This window comes from Bombus affinis, chromosome 7 (genome assembly GCF_024516045.1).
Source record: "Bombus affinis isolate iyBomAffi1 chromosome 7, iyBomAffi1.2, whole genome shotgun sequence".
NCBI classification, from domain to species: domain Eukaryota; kingdom Metazoa; phylum Arthropoda; class Insecta; order Hymenoptera; family Apidae; genus Bombus; species Bombus affinis.
In genome coordinates this window covers 3,838,489-3,863,600 of record NC_066350.1, presented here as the reverse complement: position 1 = coordinate 3,863,600, position 25,112 = coordinate 3,838,489, and the positions used below count along the sequence as shown (strand labels likewise).

At 34.6% G+C, this 25,112-nt stretch overlaps 4 protein-coding genes across 28 annotated transcripts; 2 read left to right on the top strand and 2 right to left on the bottom strand.

The window, feature by feature from the left end:
* Nucleotides 1-83: 83 nt before the first annotated feature.
* On the bottom strand, nucleotides 84-15,516 carry LOC126918503 (FYVE, RhoGEF and PH domain-containing protein 4-like). Of its 4 annotated transcripts, none has more exons than XM_050726463.1 (8): nucleotides 15,499-15,516; nucleotides 3,703-3,887; nucleotides 3,152-3,592; nucleotides 2,347-3,062; nucleotides 1,958-2,163; nucleotides 1,440-1,805; nucleotides 803-1,254; nucleotides 84-458 (listed from the first exon to the last, which is right to left on the bottom strand). In XM_050726463.1, the coding sequence occupies exons 3-8, from the start codon at nucleotides 3,583-3,585 to the stop codon at nucleotides 353-355; spliced, it is 2,280 nt and encodes a 759-aa protein (XP_050582420.1). In that variant the 5' UTR covers nucleotides 3,586-3,592; nucleotides 3,703-3,887; nucleotides 15,499-15,516; the 3' UTR covers nucleotides 84-352. The 4 variants fall into 4 exon arrangements, with proteins under 4 accessions (XP_050582420.1, XP_050582419.1, XP_050582418.1 ...); XM_050726462.1 differs by lacking the exon at nucleotides 15,499-15,516 and adding an exon at nucleotides 5,560-5,658; XM_050726461.1 differs by lacking the exon at nucleotides 15,499-15,516 and adding an exon at nucleotides 4,132-4,287 and having other exon boundaries at nucleotides 3,703-4,037.
* Nucleotides 5,536-11,123, top strand: LOC126918506 (zinc finger protein 76-like). 12 transcript variants are annotated; one of them, XM_050726479.1, is made up of 9 exons: nucleotides 5,536-5,682; nucleotides 6,932-7,026; nucleotides 7,111-7,291; nucleotides 7,513-7,880; nucleotides 9,366-9,635; nucleotides 9,709-9,900; nucleotides 9,969-10,187; nucleotides 10,274-10,384; nucleotides 10,495-11,123. In XM_050726479.1, the coding sequence occupies exons 2-9, from the start codon at nucleotides 6,952-6,954 to the stop codon at nucleotides 10,594-10,596; spliced, it is 1,518 nt and encodes a 505-aa protein (XP_050582436.1). In that variant the 5' UTR covers nucleotides 5,536-5,682; nucleotides 6,932-6,951; the 3' UTR covers nucleotides 10,597-11,123. The 12 variants fall into 12 exon arrangements, with proteins under 12 accessions (XP_050582436.1, XP_050582431.1, XP_050582429.1 ...); XM_050726474.1 differs by having other exon boundaries at nucleotides 5,540-5,682; nucleotides 6,848-7,026; XM_050726472.1 differs by having other exon boundaries at nucleotides 5,541-5,682; nucleotides 6,844-7,026.
* Nucleotides 11,894-21,329, top strand: LOC126918501 (open rectifier potassium channel protein 1). Of its 7 annotated transcripts, none has more exons than XM_050726449.1 (12): nucleotides 11,894-12,854; nucleotides 13,633-13,669; nucleotides 13,785-13,929; nucleotides 14,026-14,376; nucleotides 14,462-14,662; nucleotides 15,968-16,144; nucleotides 16,463-16,840; nucleotides 17,175-17,437; nucleotides 17,573-17,731; nucleotides 18,435-19,625; nucleotides 19,783-20,490; nucleotides 20,569-21,329. In XM_050726449.1, exons 5-12 carry the CDS (start codon nucleotides 14,521-14,523, stop codon nucleotides 20,728-20,730), a joined length of 3,180 nt encoding a protein of 1,059 aa, XP_050582406.1. In that variant the 5' UTR covers nucleotides 11,894-12,854; nucleotides 13,633-13,669; nucleotides 13,785-13,929; nucleotides 14,026-14,376; nucleotides 14,462-14,520; the 3' UTR covers nucleotides 20,731-21,329. The 7 variants fall into 7 exon arrangements, with proteins under 7 accessions (XP_050582406.1, XP_050582410.1, XP_050582408.1 ...); XM_050726451.1 differs by lacking the exon at nucleotides 11,894-12,854 and having other exon boundaries at nucleotides 13,213-13,669; nucleotides 14,026-14,174; nucleotides 14,265-14,376; XM_050726450.1 differs by lacking the exon at nucleotides 11,894-12,854 and having other exon boundaries at nucleotides 13,213-13,669; nucleotides 14,026-14,187; nucleotides 14,270-14,376.
* On the bottom strand, nucleotides 21,256-25,098 carry LOC126918504 (histidine--tRNA ligase). 5 transcript variants are annotated; one of them, XM_050726464.1, is made up of 7 exons: nucleotides 24,978-25,098; nucleotides 24,310-24,676; nucleotides 23,670-23,978; nucleotides 22,950-23,165; nucleotides 22,648-22,869; nucleotides 22,069-22,570; nucleotides 21,256-21,959 (listed from the first exon to the last, which is right to left on the bottom strand). In XM_050726464.1, the coding sequence occupies exons 2-7, from the start codon at nucleotides 24,403-24,405 to the stop codon at nucleotides 21,496-21,498; spliced, it is 1,809 nt and encodes a 602-aa protein (XP_050582421.1). In that variant the 5' UTR covers nucleotides 24,406-24,676; nucleotides 24,978-25,098; the 3' UTR covers nucleotides 21,256-21,495. The 5 variants fall into 5 exon arrangements, with proteins under 5 accessions (XP_050582421.1, XP_050582423.1, XP_050582424.1 ...); XM_050726466.1 differs by lacking the exons at nucleotides 23,670-23,978; nucleotides 24,978-25,098 and adding an exon at nucleotides 23,302-23,449 and having other exon boundaries at nucleotides 24,310-24,816; XM_050726467.1 differs by lacking the exons at nucleotides 24,310-24,676; nucleotides 24,978-25,098 and adding an exon at nucleotides 23,302-23,449 and having other exon boundaries at nucleotides 23,670-23,818.
* Between the last annotated feature and the right edge of the window lie 14 nt (nucleotides 25,099-25,112).

Here is a 25,112-nt window from a genome sequence, read left to right as displayed (position 1 = left end):
CTGCAGAATTTAATGAAGACACCATTGGTGTTTTTCATCATTGGGATAAAAATTATGTATCATACATACAATATCTTAAACAATTATGTAAATATATACTTATATATTTTTAAATATATAACAAAATGGTACAAAATATTGTACAACAAGCGTTTTGGCAATGTGGTCGCCGTTAAATCGACACACAGTACACCAATAACAATCTGTTTATGCATGTATATTATATAACATAAGTTAACGCCACTTTCATGTGTTAATTATCTACTAACGATTACTTTATCACTCAGCGATCTTATACGTTAATGGCAGTAAAAGATTAACTTGGATATCATAGATAAGATCGATAAATTATTTATCGCGTATGGACAATTAATTGATCTTTTTGTGCGTCTTCATTTTCCGTTGTTGCTAATGAAGGTAATTCTGCTTTAGTAGCTAATTGTAAAGCATGGAACCATCTGAAATGAAATTTAACGAATCTTAGATCGATTATAGATGGATCGATTGGCGGTCAATTGGCGAGAAATTTTAGTCAGTCGCTTTCTGTGAATACAAAAATTTGGACGACTATAAACAGCTAGTAACCGCAGTAATCACATTCTGTTTGCGTTTATTGCCTCGTCTTGTTGAACAAACTATAGCCTCAGTCGATTATTCGACTCGACCAACTCTACCGTAGTCGACCGATTTGGTTGGCCTGTTTATAGCCGCTCGTATAGATGATCGAATTTACATATGTATACATACATGTATGTATATGTACATATTATACGAATATCAAAATATACATGATGAAACTTACTTCTGTTTATCTTCATTTGATAACGCTTGTAAATAGTAACTTTTCCTAGAATGATGTATTTTAAGAGCTTTGGGTCTGTCCTTGTGACTTAAAGGATCCTCGTCAGATAATTTAATACCTTCCGTAACAATGAAACCAGGCATAGGAGTAGCCGTCAGAGCCATATTTTCAGATTCAGACTTAAAAGTATACAAAACAAAATCTGCATGTAATGCAAACCATCGTCGTGTCCAAGATTTACTTGGTTGTGTTTTTAACATAAGATATCCAGATATAACAGACAATGCGCTTGCTGAAACTTGTAATAAACTGGGTACTGGGCCGGACGTAGATGTCGAAGAAGGTGATTTAACAAGCGGTTGCGTTAAAGCGGTATAACAGAGGCGGCAAACTCTCATGTTCTTGTTATCCTCGAACAATAATTTTTGATTTGAACATTTACCGCAGACAACCTACAAATAACAAGTAAAATATTGTAAAATATTATAGGAAAGGATATTATAGGAAAGGAATATTATAGGAAAAATATTAGGGAAAATGTGGATGGATGTTAACTAATAACTGATAATATGTTTTCCATTCCCATAGTTTACAGGCCGATGGTTGTGAAATACCATCGGCGAAAGGTGGTACTCACTATTCCGCAAGCTCTGCAATTATGTTTCCGTTTCATCACGGAAAATATGACTTCACATATCATACATCTAGATACATCATCAGTCTTCACGACAAGAGTCTTCACATCGCCAGTTTTTAGACTCGCTTTTCTTTTCATCATTTCTTGCATAGTGTCGAACAACGCTTCGAGCCAAGCTGCCTTTTCTTCAGCCACATGCGTATATAATTCAACGCTTTTGTCTTCATCTCTTATGTAAAATGTGTTTGCTGTTTCTAGGTTGTCTCCTTCGATCACTTGCAAATTTTCGATCAGGAATTTAGCTCTTAATCGATACAATGGTCCGGGTATTAATCTTATCGAACAAAGTAATAATAAATCAGTAAACTGAAAGGCAGAACAAACAAAGAACATTTCCATCACTAAAGTCTAATATACGGTATTGATTGAATAAGTATTTATTATATGCATCAGTCAACAAATTTATGCACCAACGACCATACATCCAGATTGTATATTTAAGGTATGCATGTACATACCAGAAACAAATGTCTTTCTTGATGATCACCGCTTCTTGCTGAAATTTTAACAATACGACCCTCTTTTACAAGCTCCCGCGTAGCACTAACTAGATCTGTCGTATCGTATATACTCTCTTGTATTTCAAGAAGCTTTTTAAACTTGTCAATCTTCTTCATTGCATCATTCGTGTGATTAGCAGCAGTAGATACTAATTCCAACGCCTCTACGAGAAAGAAAGCCATGTCTGTTCGTTTGATTCTACGATTATTATCGTCGCCATCTACAGACGTCTATTTAAACGTGCCCCGTTCAATAGACGTTTAAATAGAAGCCAGTCCTTGCTAGATGCGCATTACTTTATGCGGAAGTAACTCATCGAATCGAATGGAACTCGAAAGATCCTTACTTTTAGTATCCTTGTAATCAGCATTTTCTTCTGTGAGGTTTCTCAAATAATCTTTCAGAAGAAGCTCGTATCTTGGTAATCTTTGTATAGGGCTTAACATATGATGTGGCAACGATAACTTGGCACACTCGTCCAATTTTTGAATCTCGTTGATAATAGCAGCAAATCTAGCGACTTTAATTTGAAGAGTCTGTATCAAGTTCATGGCATAATCAAAGTTTTTTACATATTCTGTGTACATCTTAAGAAAAGGTGCAAAATTCTTCATTATATCTCCGATTCTACGATCCGATTCCCAATTTTGCATCCTCTCTTGAAGTTGAGGTAACAGAAAATCGTTGTGAAACTTATAAATCGATTTGATATTAGAGAACATATGCTGGACAGTCTCTGGAGGAAACATAGGATGTGCTCTATTCTCTTGATCGATTTTGAACTGGAATACTTGATCGATCAATCGTAAAATGTTAACATAATTCTTTTCAGTAGCTAACAATTCTTCTGCAACTCGACGTGCATTTTTCCTTTTAGAATCTATACAAGCTGTGTTATCAACCGACTTTAATTTGGGAACCGAGTCATCAGTATGATCCACGATTATCGCGGAATTTGTGTCCAGTGATTTTGTTCTTTCGGATTCTTCTTCGCTCTCAGACTCGCTTATCGTATACGATTCCACTGCATATCGACGGGAATTTCTATCTGTGGTTATATATCTGCACATTAAATGTCTTATAAGATACTTTTCCTCAATTTTTTGCAATGAATTATAGTTGGCTTTAGTTAACTAACTCTATTAACTTACCTACTATTCCTGTATTCTAACATACTGTGCGATACTCGTACAAACGGTACCTGCATTGAATTCTCTTCGCTCTCTTCAATGTCAATATGTTCCATTGAACTTCCAGCTGACATTACAAATGAACGAAATCGTGGGAAATCTCTGAAGGAAGCAATTTTATGGAATGAATGTCCGTCATAATCTTCCTGTTTCTTATCTTGTGCTATCATATTGGAATGACTGGAATCTTCATCCTGGCATTTCTTTGATTCATTTAGATCACTTTTTGTATCCATTACTTCATCAGGTTCCAACTCTGCGTAAAAGGTGCTGTTTGACATTTGTTTTTTTGATGCAAACATTTTAAGTGTTCCGCTAAAATCGCTTTTATCTTCAGATTTTAAAAATGGTCTTGTTGTCCAAAGTGAAAAATCTATTGATTGGTCCTGTTGCATTCTAAGCCTGTATTCATTAATCAATTAAACATTACAATAATTAATCCTTATATCAAATAGTGTACAAGAAATATGTAATTCTATAAAAAGAAAGGAGAAAAGATATTTGTTAGTTACCTTTTTGCAATATAATTATTTCACTCAATAAATACATTGGATGCTGAATTAATTGAAACCAGCATCGATTACCAACAACTAAGCCCCCACGAGCCTCGTTGATTATACGTTTGGCGAACATGAGTATACATCTAAGTATATCGTTGTACTTTGATACAAATCAACGAATTACTGCTCTATCGACTCTGTCAACGTGTTGTAGTTTTGCATTAAAACAAATATAATTAGATTTTCCAGCGAGAAAATTAAGATCATATGAACTAAATCCGTATCAAGCAACTATTATTTCACTGTTTGACAGAAATACTTAATAAAATTTCCTTTCATTCCTAAGCCTGGATCGAAACGGATCACAAAAGATTTTTAATATTTTATTAATTATTAACAATAACTGATAAGCAAAGATAAACAAAATCTTTCAGTTACAACCTTCAATTTTGATCTATTTTGATCCGTTTGCTATTAGTATTAGTAATATGGGTTAATATTGAAGATATATGAAAATCAGTATAGGCAGATACATATACACCATACACCTTGGAATAACGCATACGTGCCACCTATACTTATGTAAATATATGCATACTCATGATGCGTGACGCACTTGTATGCATTTACGCGTGTCTATAATATATTTTCTCATAGATACTGCATATTCATATATTTAACGAATGCACAGAATAAATTCGTAAAATTGTTAAAATATTTTTGTAAACAGTAAAAAGTAGGCTACGTTTATTTATTCGTTTTCCTTACATTCGTATAGTTACGATAGAATTGACCAATAGAGAACAAGATTAGATCTGCAACATGTATAAAGAGGGAGAGAGGGAGAGAGAGAGAGAGAGAGAGAGAGAGAGAGAGAGAGAGAAAGAGAGAGTTAGTGGTTCAAAAACTATTATAAGTGTCAAAAGCACGGTCATATACACGATCACATAATCGGATTTCAATATTCGCTAGGAAAACCATCATCACCATCAATCATAGTCTAGTCGTGAAAAATCAACATGGGAGATTAACAAAGTCCATGTTCTTGCGAGAGAGACAGAGATAAGTAAAGTGTCTCTGAGTCTGTCGAAACGGTAATCTTCTTGGTTTCCATGTGATTTTTCACTAGTCGTGCTTCAGGTTTTCCCTAGGCCTCACAGAGAGGATTTCCTCTATAACTTCAGTATATGAGTGTCAAGACCTGTTTATATGATCGTTTTTCAGACAGATATAGAGACATTTTACTCATCCCTATCTGTTTTGCAGAACAAAAACTTTGTTGTCTTCCATGTAGATTTTTCACGACTCAATTTTCGAACGACTGTGCCGAGATCTATTTATATGGCCGTGCTTTACTCCACTTATAAGTATACTATAGTCGGTCTAATACATCGAAACATAAAGATAGAGTGCGTGAGTGAGTTGAAAAAGCGATATAGGAATAAAAACCACGCTGCACAGAAACTTCATGTGTTCTTGTCTAATAACGCATGTACATTCATACAATAAATATCTGTAGTTTAATCAACGAGACGGGGCATAAATGTAAATAAAATTTGACTGTTGCGACTGCAACGATTGTCAACTAGTAACAATCGACTGTGTCGACTATAAGTGTAGCACCGAGTAGCATCAACATACATGCTTGATTAGACAAGAACAGAAGGTGTCTCTATACAGTATTCTCTTTCTATTTCCATATCTCGTCCACTTACGATTAAGCGGTAACATGATTCATTCGACTACTCCATCTTTATACATATCTCTGTGGTTTAACGCGACGAGTCCATAGATGTAAACAAATACACGTGTTTGACAGGGCAGAACAGGGCCTGCTTACAATTTGTTCCTGAAAAAATGTTAATTCACCTGGATAAGGATCCTCGGCAAAGATCTACTACAAATTTATCCCCGGGCATCGACACTAGGCAGCCAATAACTGGCAGCCGCAGCATCGATCACGTGATTATCAAATGACTATTTTGTTTATAGGTACTATCTGATTAGCCTCGTTCAACCACTCAAATCTAAATTATGTAGATAGTTAGTTTAATAATTTAGTTTGTAGTTTAAAGTTTAGTGCCTTGAATCGACTATAGTATAAAGTATAGAGTATAGTATGAGTATACATATCAGTATCAATGGTCTACCCCCCACCACGGGTCCTGTATATACATACGGCTGTGTTCAAAAATGAGTTGTCGTGCATTTAAAGAGATACATTCACCATCTATATAGTATTATTTTTCACAATAATATGTTGATGAAAGATACCAAGATTGTGATGAACAAACCAAATATAAGAATTGAAAGTCAAGCGGAAAGTATGTAACTATACTAAAACTATAGGAACATACAAGACTACAATTTGGAGAAGGTTATCGATTATGTCTTTTCGTTTCACGATGTAGCTTCGAATAAAAATCATCATTGAAACTGCTTATCTAGTGGTGCGTAAAATTTTTAAGCATTTTTGCGGCATTCAAATTTATTGAATTGATTATTTTCATCTTATTTAATATATGCGTATTTTCCGTCATGAGGTTTCGCGGGTGTACGAGTTTATGGGTAATATTTCCCAAGATTCTTTGGTACTAAATTACGAGGCTGCGCGAAACATCGAAAGTTGAATTCGCTATATGATGAAAAAAGACAAAGAAAATCGGAGAGAGAAACAAAAGACATTCGAATTTTATTCGACTTAAATACTTTCAATTTTGATTTATAGTTGAGGCATATTTCAATCAACAAATGGCGAATTTTTTGTGTATACGTCTTTCACTTCACCATAATTATAACTATTGCGACTCATCAATTCAATTTTTTCGTAATTACCAATGCAATAATCAGTATTACTTCTAGATACCGTCGTTCCTAATGCATAATTATAGGTACATATAGGAAATATTACTTGCGAGATGTAGTGGTACGCCGCGAGTCTTATGTTATCGTTATAATTGTTATGCGAATACATGTTGTATTGAGTAGTTAATCAATTGGTGTATCCTTTTGACTGCACAAGTACTGTTCTAAATATTCATATCTCAAAATATTCAGTGTTTGTGGGTAAAAAAATAATTTGGTACAATAGACACTATAATAGAATTTTCAATGCATCGCAAACAAGTTGATGCTGATGATCCCTGTTTTAAGACAGATGCTTACCTGCGGACATGAAACTAAGACACAAAATAATGATGTGGATCATCGACGATCATCGCGAAACGTTCTTTGTTCGCAGCTCTGGATTTGTAGAGAAATATGTCAACAGAAGGCGCAGAACTTTCAAATCGTTTCATGACTCGAGATGTCGAAACTATGTCGGACGAGACACAGGTAGAAGCATCTTATTCAGTATTCATTCACTGAAGCATTCATGTTATATCAAAAATACCTCTTACTAATCATTTTATTCTGCAGAACAATCGTATGGATATACTGGAGTGTCTTTCAGTTTTAATTAATGAAAATAATTCTGGGAATGATCAAACAGAAGAATTAACACTAGATGAACACCTATTGAGTGGTGGTACAACCTTGACAGCAGTAACGTTGCCTGATGGAACGCAAGCATTTGTTACCAATAATTTCAACGATGATGGTTAGAAACTAATCAACACACAAGAGGAATACACATAAAATGTTGTTTCTATTAATAGCAAAATAGATGCCACCATTTTACTTATCTGTTCATGATTTCAAGATTTAATGCGTGTACAAAGAATAATATTCAAATATTGATAGAGCTAATCAAACATTGTAATTTGTATTCCATCATATTTCTAGATCTGTTATAACATCACAGATTCGTTTGTTTTATAGATATGAATTTAAAAAGGCAAACAACATTAGAATTGGAGAGTGGAGATACCATATTGCTTCGAGATATAACAGAATTTGCAGAAGGTAAACCACTTCAACTGGAATTAGAGCCAGCAACATTAGTTCAAGCTCGTGACTCTACCATAGAAAATGTTGAAAACTATCCGCATGTAGAGTTTATCGATGGTAATGCTTATATGGTAGCTGGCCATCTTGATATTAGCAAAGATTTATGGGAAATTGAAGATGGGAAATTGAAGAAAAAGGATTCCAAGATTTTATTAAATAAGCTATCTACATCAAGAATAAGACATCCTTGTCCAAGGGAGGGCTGTTCAAAGGTTTACAGTACACCTCATCATCTTAAGGTAAAGATTCTTCCCAACATTATTGCAAATTAAAAGTTGATTCAGGTTTCTTCACAAAGACAATGTGAATGAATTGCAATATCAATTCTGTCAGAAACATGTTCTTGATTCAATCATTATTGTATGCCTTATATGAAAGCCATTATCAGAAAAATTTACTCACAAAGGAAGATCCCCACCCCTCAAAAAATTATGGATCTTTGGTGATATTTAGAGAATATATGTTAGGTATGTATTACACAATATTTTTTTACTGCCCAAATTCACTTTAAGGGAGTGAAATTGGCTCTTGAAAGTCCGGCTCTTTTGTAATTATGTGTTATAATTCAATATATACATTTTTTACGTAATAATAGTCCTAAGCAAAAGAAGTAACTTCTGTCTGAAAACATTTTTTCTATTTCTCACATTTTGCGAGTTAAAACGCAAAATCAGGAAATAACCGAATTTTCAAGGGTCAATTTTATCTCCTTAGAATGAATTTAGGTAACAAAGAAAAATTGCGTAATATATACTTATACAAGGTGAGTCAACAAAAGTGAGCCACCTAAATAACTTTTTCAACTTTTGAGATATAGAGAAATGTGCGAAACAAAAGCCGTTTCGAGTAAATATGTTTACAAATTTTGAAGGTCACCTTCATTTTTTTTTAAATGGAATCATGTATTTTTGAACACAAAAAAGATCTTTCGAAACATTGAGATTTTTGAAAATTCTTAACAATCGACGATTGTTCAATAACTGGAGCTCCTTGCCTCTACCATGTATTTAGTACGCGAGTGTTTTGTTTATATCTACTGACTTTTGTCATTGAATGGACTACATACATTGTACAGCGTGGATCGCTGGAAAGATCTTGTTTTTGTTAATAAAACCAAGAATATACTCTTTCAGAAGAACTTACTACGAATTTTTCTCCTTCATTGATTATTACGTCCTTTATCTCGATTGATCCTAAATAATTGTGATATTTGAATTCATCTTGAGAAGGGCTACAATTGTAGATGATTAAAAATACGTGGTTCTATTTAAAAAAAAATGGAGGTTCAAAACTCGTAAATACGTCTATCTGGGAAAAATTTTTTCTATCACGTAACTTCCTCGGAACTAAACAACTCTTGTTTCAAACATTTCTTTGTATCAAAAAAAATGAAAGAGTTATTTAGGTGGCTCGTTTTTGGTGACTCACCCCGTATATCCTCTACATATCTTTAAAGTTTCATAATTTTTTGAATTTGTGAGTTAGGAATCTTCCTTTATAAGTTTGGAGCGCGTTTCATTAATCTATCATACGCTCTACCATATTCGTAAATTTAAATAATACCAACGTCCAAGTGAATGAATTTGTTTGATTCTCGAAGATTTAATTACAGTTAGTTAAAACGAAGAAGTTTACAGTCAGTTAAAAATTAGTTAAAAATTACAGTTAGTTAAAAAAAATGAAGTATTATTATCATATTATATAAAATAGTATCGTTAAACCAGGTTCACGAACGATCCCACACCGGTCAACGACCATACAGATGCACACATCCAAAATGTAAGAAGAGCTTTTCGACAGGATACAGTTTAAAAGCGCATTTGCGTACGCACACAGGAGAGAAACCTTACAAATGCCCAAACGAAACGTGCGATAAAAGTTTTAAAACATCCGGAGATTTGCTAAAACATGTACGGACCCATACTGGAGAACGGCCCTTCTTATGTCCGTTCAATGGATGCGGTCGTTCCTTTACTACGAGTAATATTAGGAAGGTAAAAATTTGGCAATACAGCGTTTCAGGTTTGCGATTAATGGAACAAATTCTGTGTACTGCATGTGTACTAGGTTCATGTCAGAACGCACACTGGGGAACGTCCATACAAATGTACACAACCTAAATGTGGCAAGGCGTTTGCTAGTGCAACAAATTATAAGAATCATATACGAATTCATTCGGGTGAAAAACCTTACGTATGCTCTATAGAAAACTGTGGAAGGAGATTCACAGAATATTCTAGTCTTTACAAGCATCATCTCGTTAGTAATTTCTTTACTCTTTGTATAACGTGATTACCTGACATTCAACACATTTCTCTATTTTTTAGGTTCATACGCAACAACGTCCGTTCGAATGTAAAATTTGCTTGAGAAGGTACAGACAAAGTAGCACTCTCGTGATGCACAAAAGAACTGCTCATTCATTAGTCGATAATGATGATAATGTCGATGTTCTCTGCCAAGAATCTGTACAAGAGACTTTTAGTCGAAGCAAAGATAGACGAAAAGGAAGCATTATGCGAGATAACGGTAATTCGTCGTTAAAGGTAATTTAGAAGATATCTTGTATTTTGAATACGTTTGGAGAAAAATTTTCAAATTTTTCTTTTCACACTTTCGGGTATAACCGAAGATCACAGAAAAAGATGGACAAATACAGATTTCCAAAGCGACCGATGATTTAAATGATAACGAAACGCAGATTTTATTGGTCGGTGATCCTTCACAAATTGCAGCATTACAGGTTCGTTGTTTTTTATTTTCCTCCTTTATTTTTTTTCAACTTGATTTGTTCCTAGAATTTAATAATAGGACGCTTGGTTATATTTGTTATATTTTATGTCTTACTTTTAGCAGAAAATTGAGCTAAACGGTGGTTTCGACGAACCTGGTATTGATACATCGTTCGAAGAACTAAATATAAAGATTGAAGATATAGAACTTGGATGGCACTGATACATCTTCAAAATCATTCAATGAATATTAAATAGAAACAGAAATTGCCTATTCTTTCTTTTGTCTATTTCCTCAATTATCTATTGTATATTGAGTCTTTTATATATGTACGTATAATTTGTTGTTCTATCGATCTTAGCATTGAGAATTAAAGACAACTTTGGCCTACACGTCATCGAAGATAGTCTAAAAAGGAGCATTTTGTTTATTAATTTGAAGATACATTTCGTCACTATCAACAAATAAATTGGATTGGAATTTTGAATCGTTTTCCTCGAACATATAATAGTACAAAAGTTACTTCGTTGAAAATTTCCTTCTTCTTTTCTTTTATTCGTATTATGAGATTTTTTAACTCGTTTCGATGTTATACATTTACATCGAGTGAAACCCGTAAGCAGGTGCACATTTATTTCTTGTTTCGCATTTTTAATATAATTATAGATATATTATGAGTTTATAATGACACATACATATATCTAATTTCGAGATACAAAATATGATTAAAACAAGAACTTTTGATGGTACACATTCTTTTGAACAACATACTTTTGATAAAATATTATCCCTTAGAATCCTATGATATCCTTCCACTATATAATACTTGGCGAATCATTAAAAAAACACCGAAAATTTGCGGTAAAAGTGAATGAAAACTCGATTGGATACTTCATTGAATAGGAGAGAACATGATGTGTAAATTATCTGTAAACGGTTATACTCGTTGACCGTGTACAGACAACATCAATTGTTATTAGCACGAGTTTACTAACCAAATAACTATATTAACGTGTCTAAGTACGAAGTTTGAATTATTCAAAGAGAGATCATTTTTGTATCAGTTACGTGTGAGCGTTGAGTCGGATATAATTTTTGCAACGTGATATTGCGGGTGGTAATAGTTGAATTTGCTTTTTCTTCCAGTTCTCTCTCTCTCTTTCTCTCCCCCCTCTCTGTCTGTCTGTCTGTCTGCCTGTCTCTCTCTCTCTCTCTCTCTCTCTCTCTCTCTCTCTCTCTCTCTCTCTCTCTCTCTCTATCTATCTCTATCTCTATCTCTATCTATCTATCTATCTATATATCTATCTATCTATATCTCTATTCTCGCCGCATTCGCTCCATTTTTTATCTCGCTCATTTATTTAACTATTTTATTCCTTTCTTCTCAAAATTCTTTCAATGCATGTACTTTGAGTAGTTTCGCTGTAGGTTTTCTTAAATAAATTTAGTTCTAAATCGATAATCGATCGAAATTTTGCGATAAGATAAAAAGGTGTTTTTTACTGATACAATGTGTTTTACTGTTTTTTCAAATTTAATTCTTTTCTCTTTCTACATAAAGTTGTTGACCTCAACGCTTAGCATTATTATGACATACTTTTGAGCAAGGGTCGCTTCCAAAAGTAGTTTGAGCACGTGACTGGTCATCAAAATGACTAGTTTTTGTCTTTTATCCTTTCATGAAAAAAGATTTTATGATCGTGCTACACGTAGTTCTTGTGCGACTAAGATGCGTTATAACGGGTAAAACTTACGAATATCGGTGACTTATTAAAAACGTAATTTTACCATTCTATAAGTCATTCAATACGTGTTAATCGCAAGCAACGGTAATAACTTATTTCTCTTATATAAATGTAAAGTGTTCCTATCGACAAATAGTATTTAGGTAAAGCAAAATCTAATTTCTATTAATTTCTATCTTGTCTGCCGACAATACGAGACAAAATAATAGATAGTAACTCGCAAAAATTGTAAAGCTGGAAAAGAAATATGTAACATGAGAAAGACAGAATTGTGATAGGTATGTATATAATCTTTAAACCGTGATAAAATTTAAATGATATAGAAGAATAAGAGAGGGAGAAAAGCTGATAACACTAATGTTATTACAAATTCCATAATTTCTTGCTATTTTTCAAAATTGCAAACTTTCGGTAAACTTTTTGTGACAAATAACGAACAATTGTTCGCAATCGAGGATATTCGTGATAATACGAAAATTAAGGTGTCTCATACCATCGGTTTTTATGTCATTTTAAAAAAATTCATGGCTTGAAGCGGGAAAGATATAGTAATAGCATCAGTGGACATTTCAAAAACAAAGAGTTAATTGGAAACGTAAACCACGAGGAAAAGGCAAGGGATGAACGAGGATATATCGAGAGACGTTTTAACGTGGCAGTTATCAGTATTGAAACGTGTTTGTACTCTCCAGATCGCAACTGTTGTACAGCATATTCTATTTCATAACCATCAAGGTACGTACTTTCGTTTTATTCGGAGTTGAAATAGATTATCACGTTTCGATCGATATGAATCGCGATCGGAACGTTATCACACTTAACTATATTATTTAACTTTCGATAGCTTATTATCAATAATGTTTTGTTCTCGTTGCTAATACTGATGTTTAATCCACCTTTATTCGGTATCTGCCTTAGTGTCGTCTCAATCTCTATGTGTAATAAAGATAAGCTACTGCATTCCTGTATACCTATATAGTTTCAATGAAATTTACATATATAAAAAAATTGAATAAGTAACGTTTGACATCGATTTCCCAAATTTTGTAACAATTGGATAATTTGACAGCGTTCTTTTAATATCCGTTCCTTTGATTTCATTTCCGTCCGTTTTTCTTTTTACAACTGAAGAAGGTGTTACACCGTGGTTGGTTGCCAGTGAATAATCGTAAGCATAGATGTGGAAAAAAAAGTAAATAACTGACTGAGACGTATTCTCTAAGCGATAAATCATGCATTCGATCGATCTTTTCCTTCGATCTTTCAACTAGCAGGAAATATTGCGTTTTACAAAGTACATACATCGTGCAAGTTACGTAAAAAGCATCAAGGGAACATTTTTGTCGTCAACTGCGCGGCAACTGCGAAAATTGTAGTCACGCGGCAAACGTCCCTAAGTTCAACTGCAACCATCGAAACGATCAGTGTTCTCCAATAACGTGTTACCTACATTCAAGAAAATATTCGATTTAATAATTATCATTTCCAACACAATTAAGTTACTTTGTTTCAGATCTTTTGTCTTATTAGAATCGTCGTTCTTGCAACCGGTAAGAATTGAAAATCGTTCATATTCTTCTTTCATTGTCGTTCAAATCTTTGTTATGTATTAGAAGAAATCTCTTATACTACAACAGGAGTCTTTCTTACGTTCATTCGTTGCAGTTTGTACATTCGTCTGTCGTCATTTAGTTGATCGGTTTCGTGTCTTTGTACTAATTGTAAGAAGAATCGTCATACAAAAAGCATCGTCAAATTTAAGTGAACCGTAAATATATTTCAATGTTTTGTATTAAGGAAAATCTCTAAGGTGAGTCTCTTATAATTTCTTATATTATTACAATGTGTTTTGACAATATCTAATCACGAAAGTTGTACATTCTTAAATTTAATATTCTTTTTCTAGGATATTCGATAGAGTTTATATTATGTGAAAAAAAGGAAAGAAGCTTAAAACGGAAATGAAAAACAATCGTATTATTGATAAAACGTTTAGTTGATGGCACTTAGAATCGTATCGGATATCTAATGGAGTTGACATCGAGGGAAAAGAAGGTGACTTTCGAAGGTCGCAAAGTCAGAGTCTAAAGAGTTATCACGCGATAATGTCGTAATCTGCCCGACTGTCCAATAATCTGTTTTTAGTGCAGTGGTAGTAAGAATCGCGACAATTCGCGAATCGGCCGTTTCATCGTGGATTATTGGATGTACTGTCATCAAGAATTGCTTTTCATAGACTAGCGTCGTAGTTTTGCAGGTATCAAACAACAGAGAAAAAGTTTAAAAAGCAAAGGACGAATCAATGAAACTCAATGAAATTTGACATTGTTATTTTATTATAGATTTTGGCAGTAGTTGCTGACACTTCATTGTCATCTTATTTCAGACGTTCGATTAAAGAATGTCGAAGAAACAATGGTTGGTCCTGTTGATGCTGTTTTTGACTTACTTGTTGCTAGGTGCTTCCATTTTCTACCATATCGAGAGTCGCCTAGAAATCGAACGCGTCGAAGAAGCCAAACGTGAACGCATCGAAATTAATGGTGAGCACAGTCGGTCGTGTAATTAAAGAACAAACTAGTATATAGATGATTCAAAATCTTAACAATACAACCTATAAAATTGTTCCTTGCCATTTAATGTTCATATATAGTAATTTATATGAATTCGCTATTCGGCAGTTAAAAAATCAATCCAAGTTATCGTCGGCCAATAATATGAGCACATAAAAATCTATTGTACCTTTTTCATTACCAATCAACATTTATTAAAGTTTTAAAAAAGATTCGTCGTAATCTCTCTCTCTCTCTCTCTCTCTCTCTCTCACTCTCTTTCTGCTTCAGTTGAACAACAATGAGCAATTGTGATAAAAGATAAATTCGTTGGATCAGTTACTTCAATACTGAGTTACGAAATCGATAGCATGCGAAATCATTCGAATCAGCCACTCCTCAGAAAATTGTTCAGCAAATTCATCGGTTCCCTTTACAAACCAACCGTAAATGTTCATGAATAAAAACGTTTCAACTACTATCCTATCATAGAGATAAAAAGTACAACGTACGTACAATTGTGCGCAACATCCACTTTTTTCTGGAATTTTCATTAACTTTGTAACTAGCATTATCGTGACATTAACCATTAAAATTAATAGTTTTGGTCGATTAGAAGATAACTACAGTATATATGATGAGCGAGCAGCTTTTACTTTCACATAATTTGTCATACGTTACAATAATAACAATCAGTTAGCATTTTTGATCGAAACTAATTTTATGATATTATCTAAAATGCATCTTATCTAATTGAGATCAAACAATTGTGAAGAAATCTGATAATACATTTGAATTGACTCTAATGAATTGAAGAAGATCTTTACCTTTACGGTATAAAATTTGTTATCCGATGTGTTCTTTGTTGAATTGTATTGATGTGACTTCTTTTCCCGGTACACGCACGCATATAGAGTTCCTTAACTAATTCGAAGCAAGTAGAGAACATAAATGATAAACGAATAAAGTGAAACGATAAGATAACGTTCGTCCGAGAACAGGTAGTTTAAATGGGGTATCATGCGAATTTTAAAGAATGTAGAAGAGCGGGTGAAGTTTAAATTTTGGTTTATTATATCACAATCACGACGCGTGTTTCATTAAATTCGGATTGTGATTCCTCTCTCTCTCTCTCTCTCTCTCTCTCTCTCTCTCTCTCTCTTTTTCTCTCGCTCTCTCTCTCCTATGATAAATTCATTTTATTTTTTTCAATTTTTAAGCACATTACAGATATTTAGATTATGTAGGAGTATATTAGATATTAGTATTCAGACTCTGATGCTCATTGTTTTTCAGCTTTACTTCACGCACATTATGTGCCTAATCTTAGTCACGATCACGATGAAATTCTTGGAAAATTGACACGGTACTGTGGAAAGTCGGTTTATAATTATACCGATGGTGAGACGGATCCTCTTAAATGGGATTTTTATAACAGTTTCTATTTTGCTTACACCGTCGTCAGCACGATAGGTATGTACCCGTATAATATACACGATATATATACATTTTTATACGTTTATGCACAATAAAGATCAGGGAAAAAGCGAGTGAAGATACATGTACTTACATACGAATGTATATTTACGCGATCGTGAATCGGTATTGATTTGTAAAAGATTTGGAATGAAATACGGATTTTTCAAGACAACATATCGTATAGTTCGCGAACGTCTGAGTTTCATTTGAAAACTCGAATATTATCGACATCATTCTAGTCATTCATAGTCATCATCGACTAAAATTCCAAATATTGTTTGGCTAATCATCTATTAAATATACGCAATATAGGTTACGGGAATTTGGCTCCGACGAACATGCTTGGCCGCATCCTGATGATATTTTACGGTCTGATAGGGATACCTATGAATGGGATTTTGTTAACACAACTAGGAGAATTTTTTGGGCACGTATTCGTCAAAGCTCATCAGAAGTACAAATCGTACAAGAGTGACCATAATGACTATTATACCAGAAAATTAACAACGTTCGAAACGGGAAAAGTTGGGTTGACTGCACAGATATTCGCTCATTTGTTGCCAGGCTTCGTCATGTTCATCTTTTTCCCGGCATTTGTCTTCTCCCATTACGAGGGCTGGAGTTACGACGAAGCTGTTTACTATGCTTTTGTCACATTGACAACCATTGGTTTCGGAGATTACGTGGCAGGTTAGAAAACATTTTGTCACGTTTTTTCGCCGATTCTATTTTTAGCATGAACAGTAACTTGTACAATAAGTTCAGTGAACTGAAATACGCTTGTACTAAAACTGAGACATCGATCGGAATATATCTATGCACAACGTTCTCATTCACTTGACGAAGTCTTTTTCATACGTGCTTGCACGAATTGTACGTCCCTATAACAAGATAAATAAATCGACACTAATTTTTTTGTACAAATATTCATGTCAGGTTACATTGAAAAAATGTGTATGTAATGAAAAAATTGTCGATGATCTTGCATCGTATTCGTATTCGTATTCATATTCATATTCGATAGGACAGGACAATAGCAAGGGTAGCGGATTTTTCTTTATGTTATACAAGACCTTCCTGATCTGTTGGATTTCGTTTGGACTGGGATACACTGTCATGATTATGACGTTTATCGCACGAGGTATGCGCAGTAAGAAGATTACTAGAATCGAGCATAAACTAGCGATCAATTTGAAGCATACACAAAGTAAAATCTGGAACGAATTCAACAAGGAGATAAACTACCTGCGTCGTGCTTTCAACGAGTTACAGCTATCTAAAGTCAAGGTAAACGAAATCGCATCTCTGATTCTGTATTTCGATCTTTCCCGTTTATATGCTTATTTATATAATGAATCGATATTTCTCTAATATGTTACTATACATTCAACAACTTTATTCATATATTTTAATACATTTCAGAGAGTATATATCGATGAATGTAATTATGAGATTCCACCTTCGAAATTTCCACGTAGCAATAGCTTTCCTGATCTTCGAGATTTGCTCTATGGTTCAAAAGAGAAAGATAAGTTGTGTAACAGACCTCGACGTCGCGCCAACAGCGAAGTGGTACCGACGGTAAGCGATTTTCTCGAATATGAGCTTGATCACCACCAAAAGCTATGGTCTTGTAATTTGATCGAGATTAACATATTGTTGATCGAAGAATTTATGCAAAAAATGCCTTTTGACCGGCGTTTGCTATTTTTTATGAAATGTTGCCTTCAATCTATTCTTCTGTGGAAGCAAAGGTGCATTTTTTAACACCGTGCGTATCATTTTCACTTTCAGCGTCACAACCGATCACTAATTCTAAGGTTTTTTGTTGATCTAATATTCACGTTTGAATTAGAATTATTATAATATATTATTTTAATATATGGAATTATTGTAATATATAGAGAACAATCATTTTCCGAATCATTAGTATTGTTATTCGAAGAATCAAACAAAGCATTTGCATAAAATTCATCAAAAATTCCTTCTTCGCTAAAAAATTCGTGGTGCACCATTTTTGAAAATATAACGCCAAAAAAATTGCCTTTATAATATGCAAAAGGTTAGAAGAAAACCTAACGTGACAAAAGGTGAATGATAAACACGATCACAAACTCTATAATAAGCACTTTATAAATTTTAAGCTCAAACAACTTTATATGATGGTACTATCTGGACCTCTTTCTATGATCTAAACGCTATCTCTTTTTCTCAATACGTCCCCGGTCAACAACATTTGCGTAATACAACAATCTGTTAATACATGTTTTTCATTGCTCCATAGGAAGATCAAATAACTCGCGTCGTTTCTGAGACTGATCTTCAAAGAATCGACAAAACGGCAACATTCGCAACTCATGCGATGGTTCAACCAGCAGAATTGTTGGCAAGATTGGTTAATATTCTTGGTTACATACCACCAGCTACAGAGGATACTGGAGCTGATGATTCGAATCAGACAACTTTCGTTAGCCAAGATATCGGATATCGCGGTAACAGGCTCGAAGAAAATAACAGTAAAATATATTCGGAGGAAGGAGGAACTTACACGTCCAGTACTGGACCTGGACTCTGGACCATCGGTCATGAAAAAATACCAGCATATCGCTTTGCTAATCCTCGTTCAAGAGCGGCTAGTGAGATCAGACTACACGAGACGAAGAAAGAAGATCGAAACACGGAACGAACCTGGTCCGGTCCGACGGCAGCTAGAAAAATTCATGAATTGATGAAATCGCGAATAAGCGAATCATCTGGCAAGGAACATGGCATTAAAGAAAGAAGATTTTCTAAACTTCGTAACTTTGCATTAACAAGATCTGTTTCCAAAGCACTGGTTTCATCTGCTCCTTGGAAAGGTCGTTTCTCAATGAGTTCAGAAAAAAAGAATTCGGGGTTAGATCACGAGATTAACAGAGACACCGGACAATCATTTCCATTGGGATCGGTAGCGATCGATGATAGACGAGACTCGACCACTTCAAATCTACGGAGACATTATTACACTCACACTGGTGCAGGTAGCAATCTTAATACAGAAAATACTAATAATTTGCTCGAGGAAACCAGTTTAGCCGATTTTTTGAGAGCCCTCACTGCTCTTCATGCGAGCGTCGTTACGAATGGCAGTTGGACCTCAACTACGAACACGGATCAGAATCAACGTAATCAACCTCGAAGAAAAATGGGCACCGCTTCCTTGACACCGCCGAAACTTCCCAGTTTGTTCACGTTATTTTCGCCTTCTCCGCCTACATCGACAACTCAAAGTAATCAAAATACGATTACGCAAGAGTTTAATGTAAACTCGAACGAAAACAAGCTCCCTTGGCCTCAAAACCGACGAGAGTCGAGAAGAGGTAGTTTGATATTCGTCGCACCTACTACTACAAAATCGAGAAGATTTTCTTTAAGACCAGTAGCGACACCCATTAGTCCTCCAACGCCTCCGAAGAACGATACACCATTCTTATCGGTGAGTTCGGTGATCCACCAAGAATCGATTAAAACGTTTTTTGCCTTCAAAAACGAAAGGAATCCTCAATTTCGTCGTCTTTTATCCTGTTCCGTTCTTTCACGTGACATCGCGTTTCATGCTATTTACACTTACCTACTTTTACTTTTTTTTTTAGGATTCACAGCAAAGTCCATACGAAAGTAGATCAACGTCCTTGTTTGAATCACTTAAAGAACCTCTTATCTCAACAGAGAGAGCACCGGGACTTTCAACGCCAATAAAATCATTTTTAAACGATCGGCGTTTCTCGCTACGACCTACTCAAAATCCGAACGGATGTTTAACAGATAATAATCCCGCCGCTCTCGTTCCTACGCTCAAAGCTGTACCTCGTTGGAAGGCTGGGATGTTACAACGACAAATCAGTCAAATGAATCTTCGACGTCGAGCCAGAGCCTTCAGTTTGAGCGACGTTCACGCTGAAGATCTCAAAGAAAGAGCCGAGCCTTTTGATCTATCGTCCAGTAATTGCAAGAAACATAACTATGATGCAAAAGAATATCGTAAAAATATATCTCCGAATAAACCCGATAGAGAAGATTTGAAAAGTGACGGATTCGCAAAATCCACTGAAAATTCAGATCAGTTTGCATCTTCGGTTTGTACTTCAGCTGAACGATATTCGTCGTTTTCGCAAGAAAGTGCTTTAACGAATTCTATTCGACTCGAAGAAAAGAACGTGCGAATTTTTGAACCACACACTCAATCCATTTCAAGTATAGCCTCGATCGAGAATATCAATCATTTGAACGAACATACTTCTTGTCCCCCGTTAGATATATACAACGAAGAGAAATTCACTTCATCCAACACAGAGAAACAGGTATCCTCGAACGATTCTTCTACTACTAATGACTCTACTCTCAATTATAATTCATTCATTGATATTGATACATTACAGGAATTACAGGAATCATTAGTGGAAGTGAAAATAGAGAACCCCATTACGAATATCGTTCGTAATCCTTTTACAGCTGACGTTTCTCTAAATAATTCGCTTGATTCACTTTCAGAGCTGAAAGTCGAAAAGCATGGATCGCACTTGCCTATTAATAAATCGTGACATGCGGTATTTGCTGAACGTCAAACTTACATATATCTGCACTCATTTTACAGTCGGACTGTCCTTCGGACTGTATCGAACTACAACAAATCTCAGATGATAAATGAAAGACCAAACGACGATATGACGATAAACAAGGAACGAAGAATTTATATGTATATACATTGTACAGAAATTTTTAGTCTTTAGTCATTGTACAGAAACTTGTTTCCCAAAAGCTGTCGCTTTCTGTTATGATCAATTTCAAGGAAACAAAAGATTGAAATTTAAATTGGAGAAGAGAGATTATTGCAAAGAAAAAGAGAGAACGTTCTTTTCTCGTTATATCATCGATATCAATATATTAAGTTTCTTTAAGTATCCCTACTTTTACTGTTATACTTATTTACTAGTTTTATTTCCTACTCTTTTCTTTTGCTTTCTTTCACTGCTACAAATGACCATTACAAAAACGAAAATGGACGTCGAGTTGTCACGATTTCTAAATGAGATGATATTTCGCGAAAAATTATTTCGAAGATCTAGTATTTTTGATACCCATGTACTTTTATTCAATCATTCGATACAATAAATTATGTATAATTTAGTTTACACAGGAACGCAGTTTTCTTCTTTTTTCAAGTGCCGAGTTTCAAGCAAGTTACTGTGCAATGTATCGGCAAAAAGTGACACTTGACAAAGGATTGAACAATCACTGTTTGGTATGATAATATTAGACTGTATAAATTAACAATGCTCGATGTTCGAATAATGTATTGTATATTTTTACAACCTTTTTCTTATCTCTTCAATTAAATGTGCTCGGGGGATCGAAATTTCTGTACGCGACATGACGTCTCTCAATGTAAGTTCTCCTCTAGCCAATTCTCCTTCACCGATTATTATAACCAACGGTATTCCGCTTTCTTCGCAATACTGTAATTGCGCAAGCAATTTTACGTTTCTTTTATAAGACTGTTCGGCTTTCACTCCAGCATCCCAAAGAATTGACAAAAGTTTCATTCGTTCTTCATGTAAATTCTTTTGTGCAGTCGCTACAAACACCTCAACTTCGGTGGTTCGCGTTTTCACACCTTCCTTATTCAACTTTGTCTCTAGGACGTTGAAAATTCGTTCCACACCCAACGACAAGCCAACACAAGGAATCGATTTGTGTTTGCTATCAAACATTCCAACCAAATTGTCATAACGACCACCACCTGCGACGCTACCGACGCTAACGTCGTCACCTGCAAAAGAAAATAAAATAACTCGTTTCCAGATGAAAGAACTCTTCAAGTTTTTGAATTGTATTAATACAAATTGTTTTAAAACGTTGTGAAACTCTTTAGAATTTACCAGTCAATATCGCTTCAAAGATTACACCTGTATAATAATCAAGTCCTCTAGCAAGGCTAAGATCAAAAATTACTTTGTCTGTCACTTGCAATAAATTGCAGTACTTGTATAATAATTCCATAGATTCAAGGCCTTTCGTCGCCGATTCGTATTTCATTAATTCGCTGTCTTCCCTTAGCTCAGAAATTAATTCTATTCCACCGAATCGCGACACGTAAATGCCAATTTTGTCAGTACTGGATTCATCCAGACCTTTCTCTTCAATTATTTCTTTTTTGACTTCTGACCACGAAATTTTATCCAGTTTATCAATAGCAGAACACACAGCACGAAATTTATTACTTGGAACACCACAGGCAGCAAATATACCATCCAATAGCAATCTGTGGTTCAATCTAATTGTATAAGGTCCTACATCCAGAGATTGTAATGCCTCAGAAATAATGCGTATACATTCTGCATCTGGTATCATAGGATCGTACTGCCCGGCTATATCGAAATCCTTTGATATGGAGAAGATCACATATCAATGATAGGTTCATCAACAGCATTATTCTTAATATATGTTATTGGACTTACACATTGGTAGAACTCTCTGTATCTACCCCTTGTCGTAGATGGATTGTCCCTTCGATAAACTTTTGCTATATGATACCTTTTTATGGAAGAGATTTTTCCCATGGCTAGATATCTAGCAAAGGGTACAGTTAAGTCATATCTAAGGGACAAAATTTCTCCTCCTTGATCCTTCAAATCATAGATCAACTTTGAATCTTCTCCATACTTTCCTGTCAAAACTTCCTAAATTGGAAATAATTTTTACTTAAAATATGGAACAAAAAATCTGGTTACTCAAATCATGATGGACAATTTTTGCATACTTTCCGTTCAAATATAGGAGTATCTATTGTTTCTGCACCATGCTTTTTAAACACTGCAACTATTTTATCCAATACTGTAAGTCGTAGTGCCATTTGTTCAGGACCATAATCCCTTGTACCTTTAGGTGTTTTAAGAAGAAGCTTGGAAGGTGCCTCGCCATTCTTTTCTCCTAGTTGAGCTTTTAATTCCAATAATTTAGTAACTTCCTCTGCAATCTACACAAAATTAAAAATTAATTGATGCTTGTTTAACACACAGATCTCAAATTAACTTTAAAGATGGGATATATTTAATACAATCTTTCTTTTTATCGTTGTTCATCACAGAAAACTGCCTATATAATTTGCGTACCTTTAGCCTCGAAAGCATCGATGCATGGTAATATTTTCGTGCAGGTAGTAAGGCATTGGTCCACATCAAACACAACATCACAAACGATCCAGTCATTTAAAAGAACCAGAATCAAAGAGAAAAGTCTGCCTCAATGTTGATTATTAAACTAGCCGAAAGAACAAATGGTACCATATAAGTAGACTAGCAAGCAAATGCTATAAATTATACGGTTTATGTAATATAGCTGATATAAACATGTACAATTAATACAGTTTCCCAAGAAGAGAAATTTCATTGGGAGACGTTAACCGATGCGTGCAAATTTTTATAAACATGCCTATATATAATTTATAGCCATTTCGTTTGCCAGCGAACAAACACCTCACCTTTCGATCAATTATGTTTCGGTCGGAAAGGCGAAGGTTGCTTATGTGATCGACCTTTCTCATCAGAGGAGTAATTGATCCTTCCGGATCGGGAAACGTGTTACGTTCAATTTGATCGAAATTTTGAATGTTTGCGAACCATCTTTTCAAATGTGGCCATTTGAAGAGCCGATCATTAACGAAGGTTACGCAGAAATCAAAGAATATTGTATCTTTCGTAGTAGGAACCCATCCACACACATAACTGACATCCGCGAAATCGTGGTTAATATTTTCTAAATGCACTTCTAAGTTTAAAGTCGTTGAATCCTGAAGAATGGAAAATGATATACTACGGTCTCTGTCAGAGGTTAGATGCAGACGAAAGATCGAAGATGTTTTGTCATAAGATGCTGGTAAATTTATTCATGAGAACAAGTCAAAAAACGAAAAATTCATGGACAAGGCATTTGTAAAAAGACCCTAATCACAAACAATTATTACAATTATGATTGTAACTCAAATATAAACTTAAATACAATTCAAGCACATGGAGACGAAATTTACTGTTACCAGAAGGTATCGCCTGTTCAGTTACATTAAAAAATTCGTGACAAAAAAGATATACAAGTCTGTAATACATAAAAGTAATTGTTCCTACCTGGATATTATTGGCTTTAGCAGCTTTCAGTTTCCGTACAATTTCTCCTTGTTGTTTCACCTGCTCCAGCAACTTTTCATCGATTTCGTCAGCCATAATGCGTGATTGGGTCTTTCTCCGTTTAACTCCAATTCCAAACGCTTCATGCAATACGGCATCACTGCGCCTTCCAGCAGGTTACATCCAACGATTGTACTCAGATTTACTACGGTCTGCTCATTTGACCGACTTTACAATTCCATTCGATTCGCGTGTTTGACGCGTGTTCGTAAAAGGATGAACAAATTTTCTTCATCACATTCATATCCAATTTGTTTTTCGAATAGATACGAAATGGTGGGCAATATTGATTCATTTATCATTAATGCTAGAAAAAATAGACTATCTGACTTTATTGAAAACTGATGTTTTTCTTTTCTGTGATTTATCGGAATCAAAAAATGTCAGTACAAAATTGATATGGAATAGCTTTCAGAATGCGATGACAAACTTTCAACATCTTGATGAATTTTGAAACCGATAAATTTTTAAGATTATACAATATATTTTTAATAATATTGTAAATATATACGATATATTTGTTAATAAAGGAGAAATTCTTCAATAACAAAGGGACAACATATAAGAAACGTATGAACTAATAATTTAAACACTATAGTTTGGCTTACAGCGCAGGATTAGTATTTGACGTGTATCTCACACAGAGGTTATGTGTATAACCTATATATACATACATATAGAGCTTATGCTAACGAAGTGGCACTAATAGTGTGTGTCGATAGGATTGACAGAGAGAAAGATAT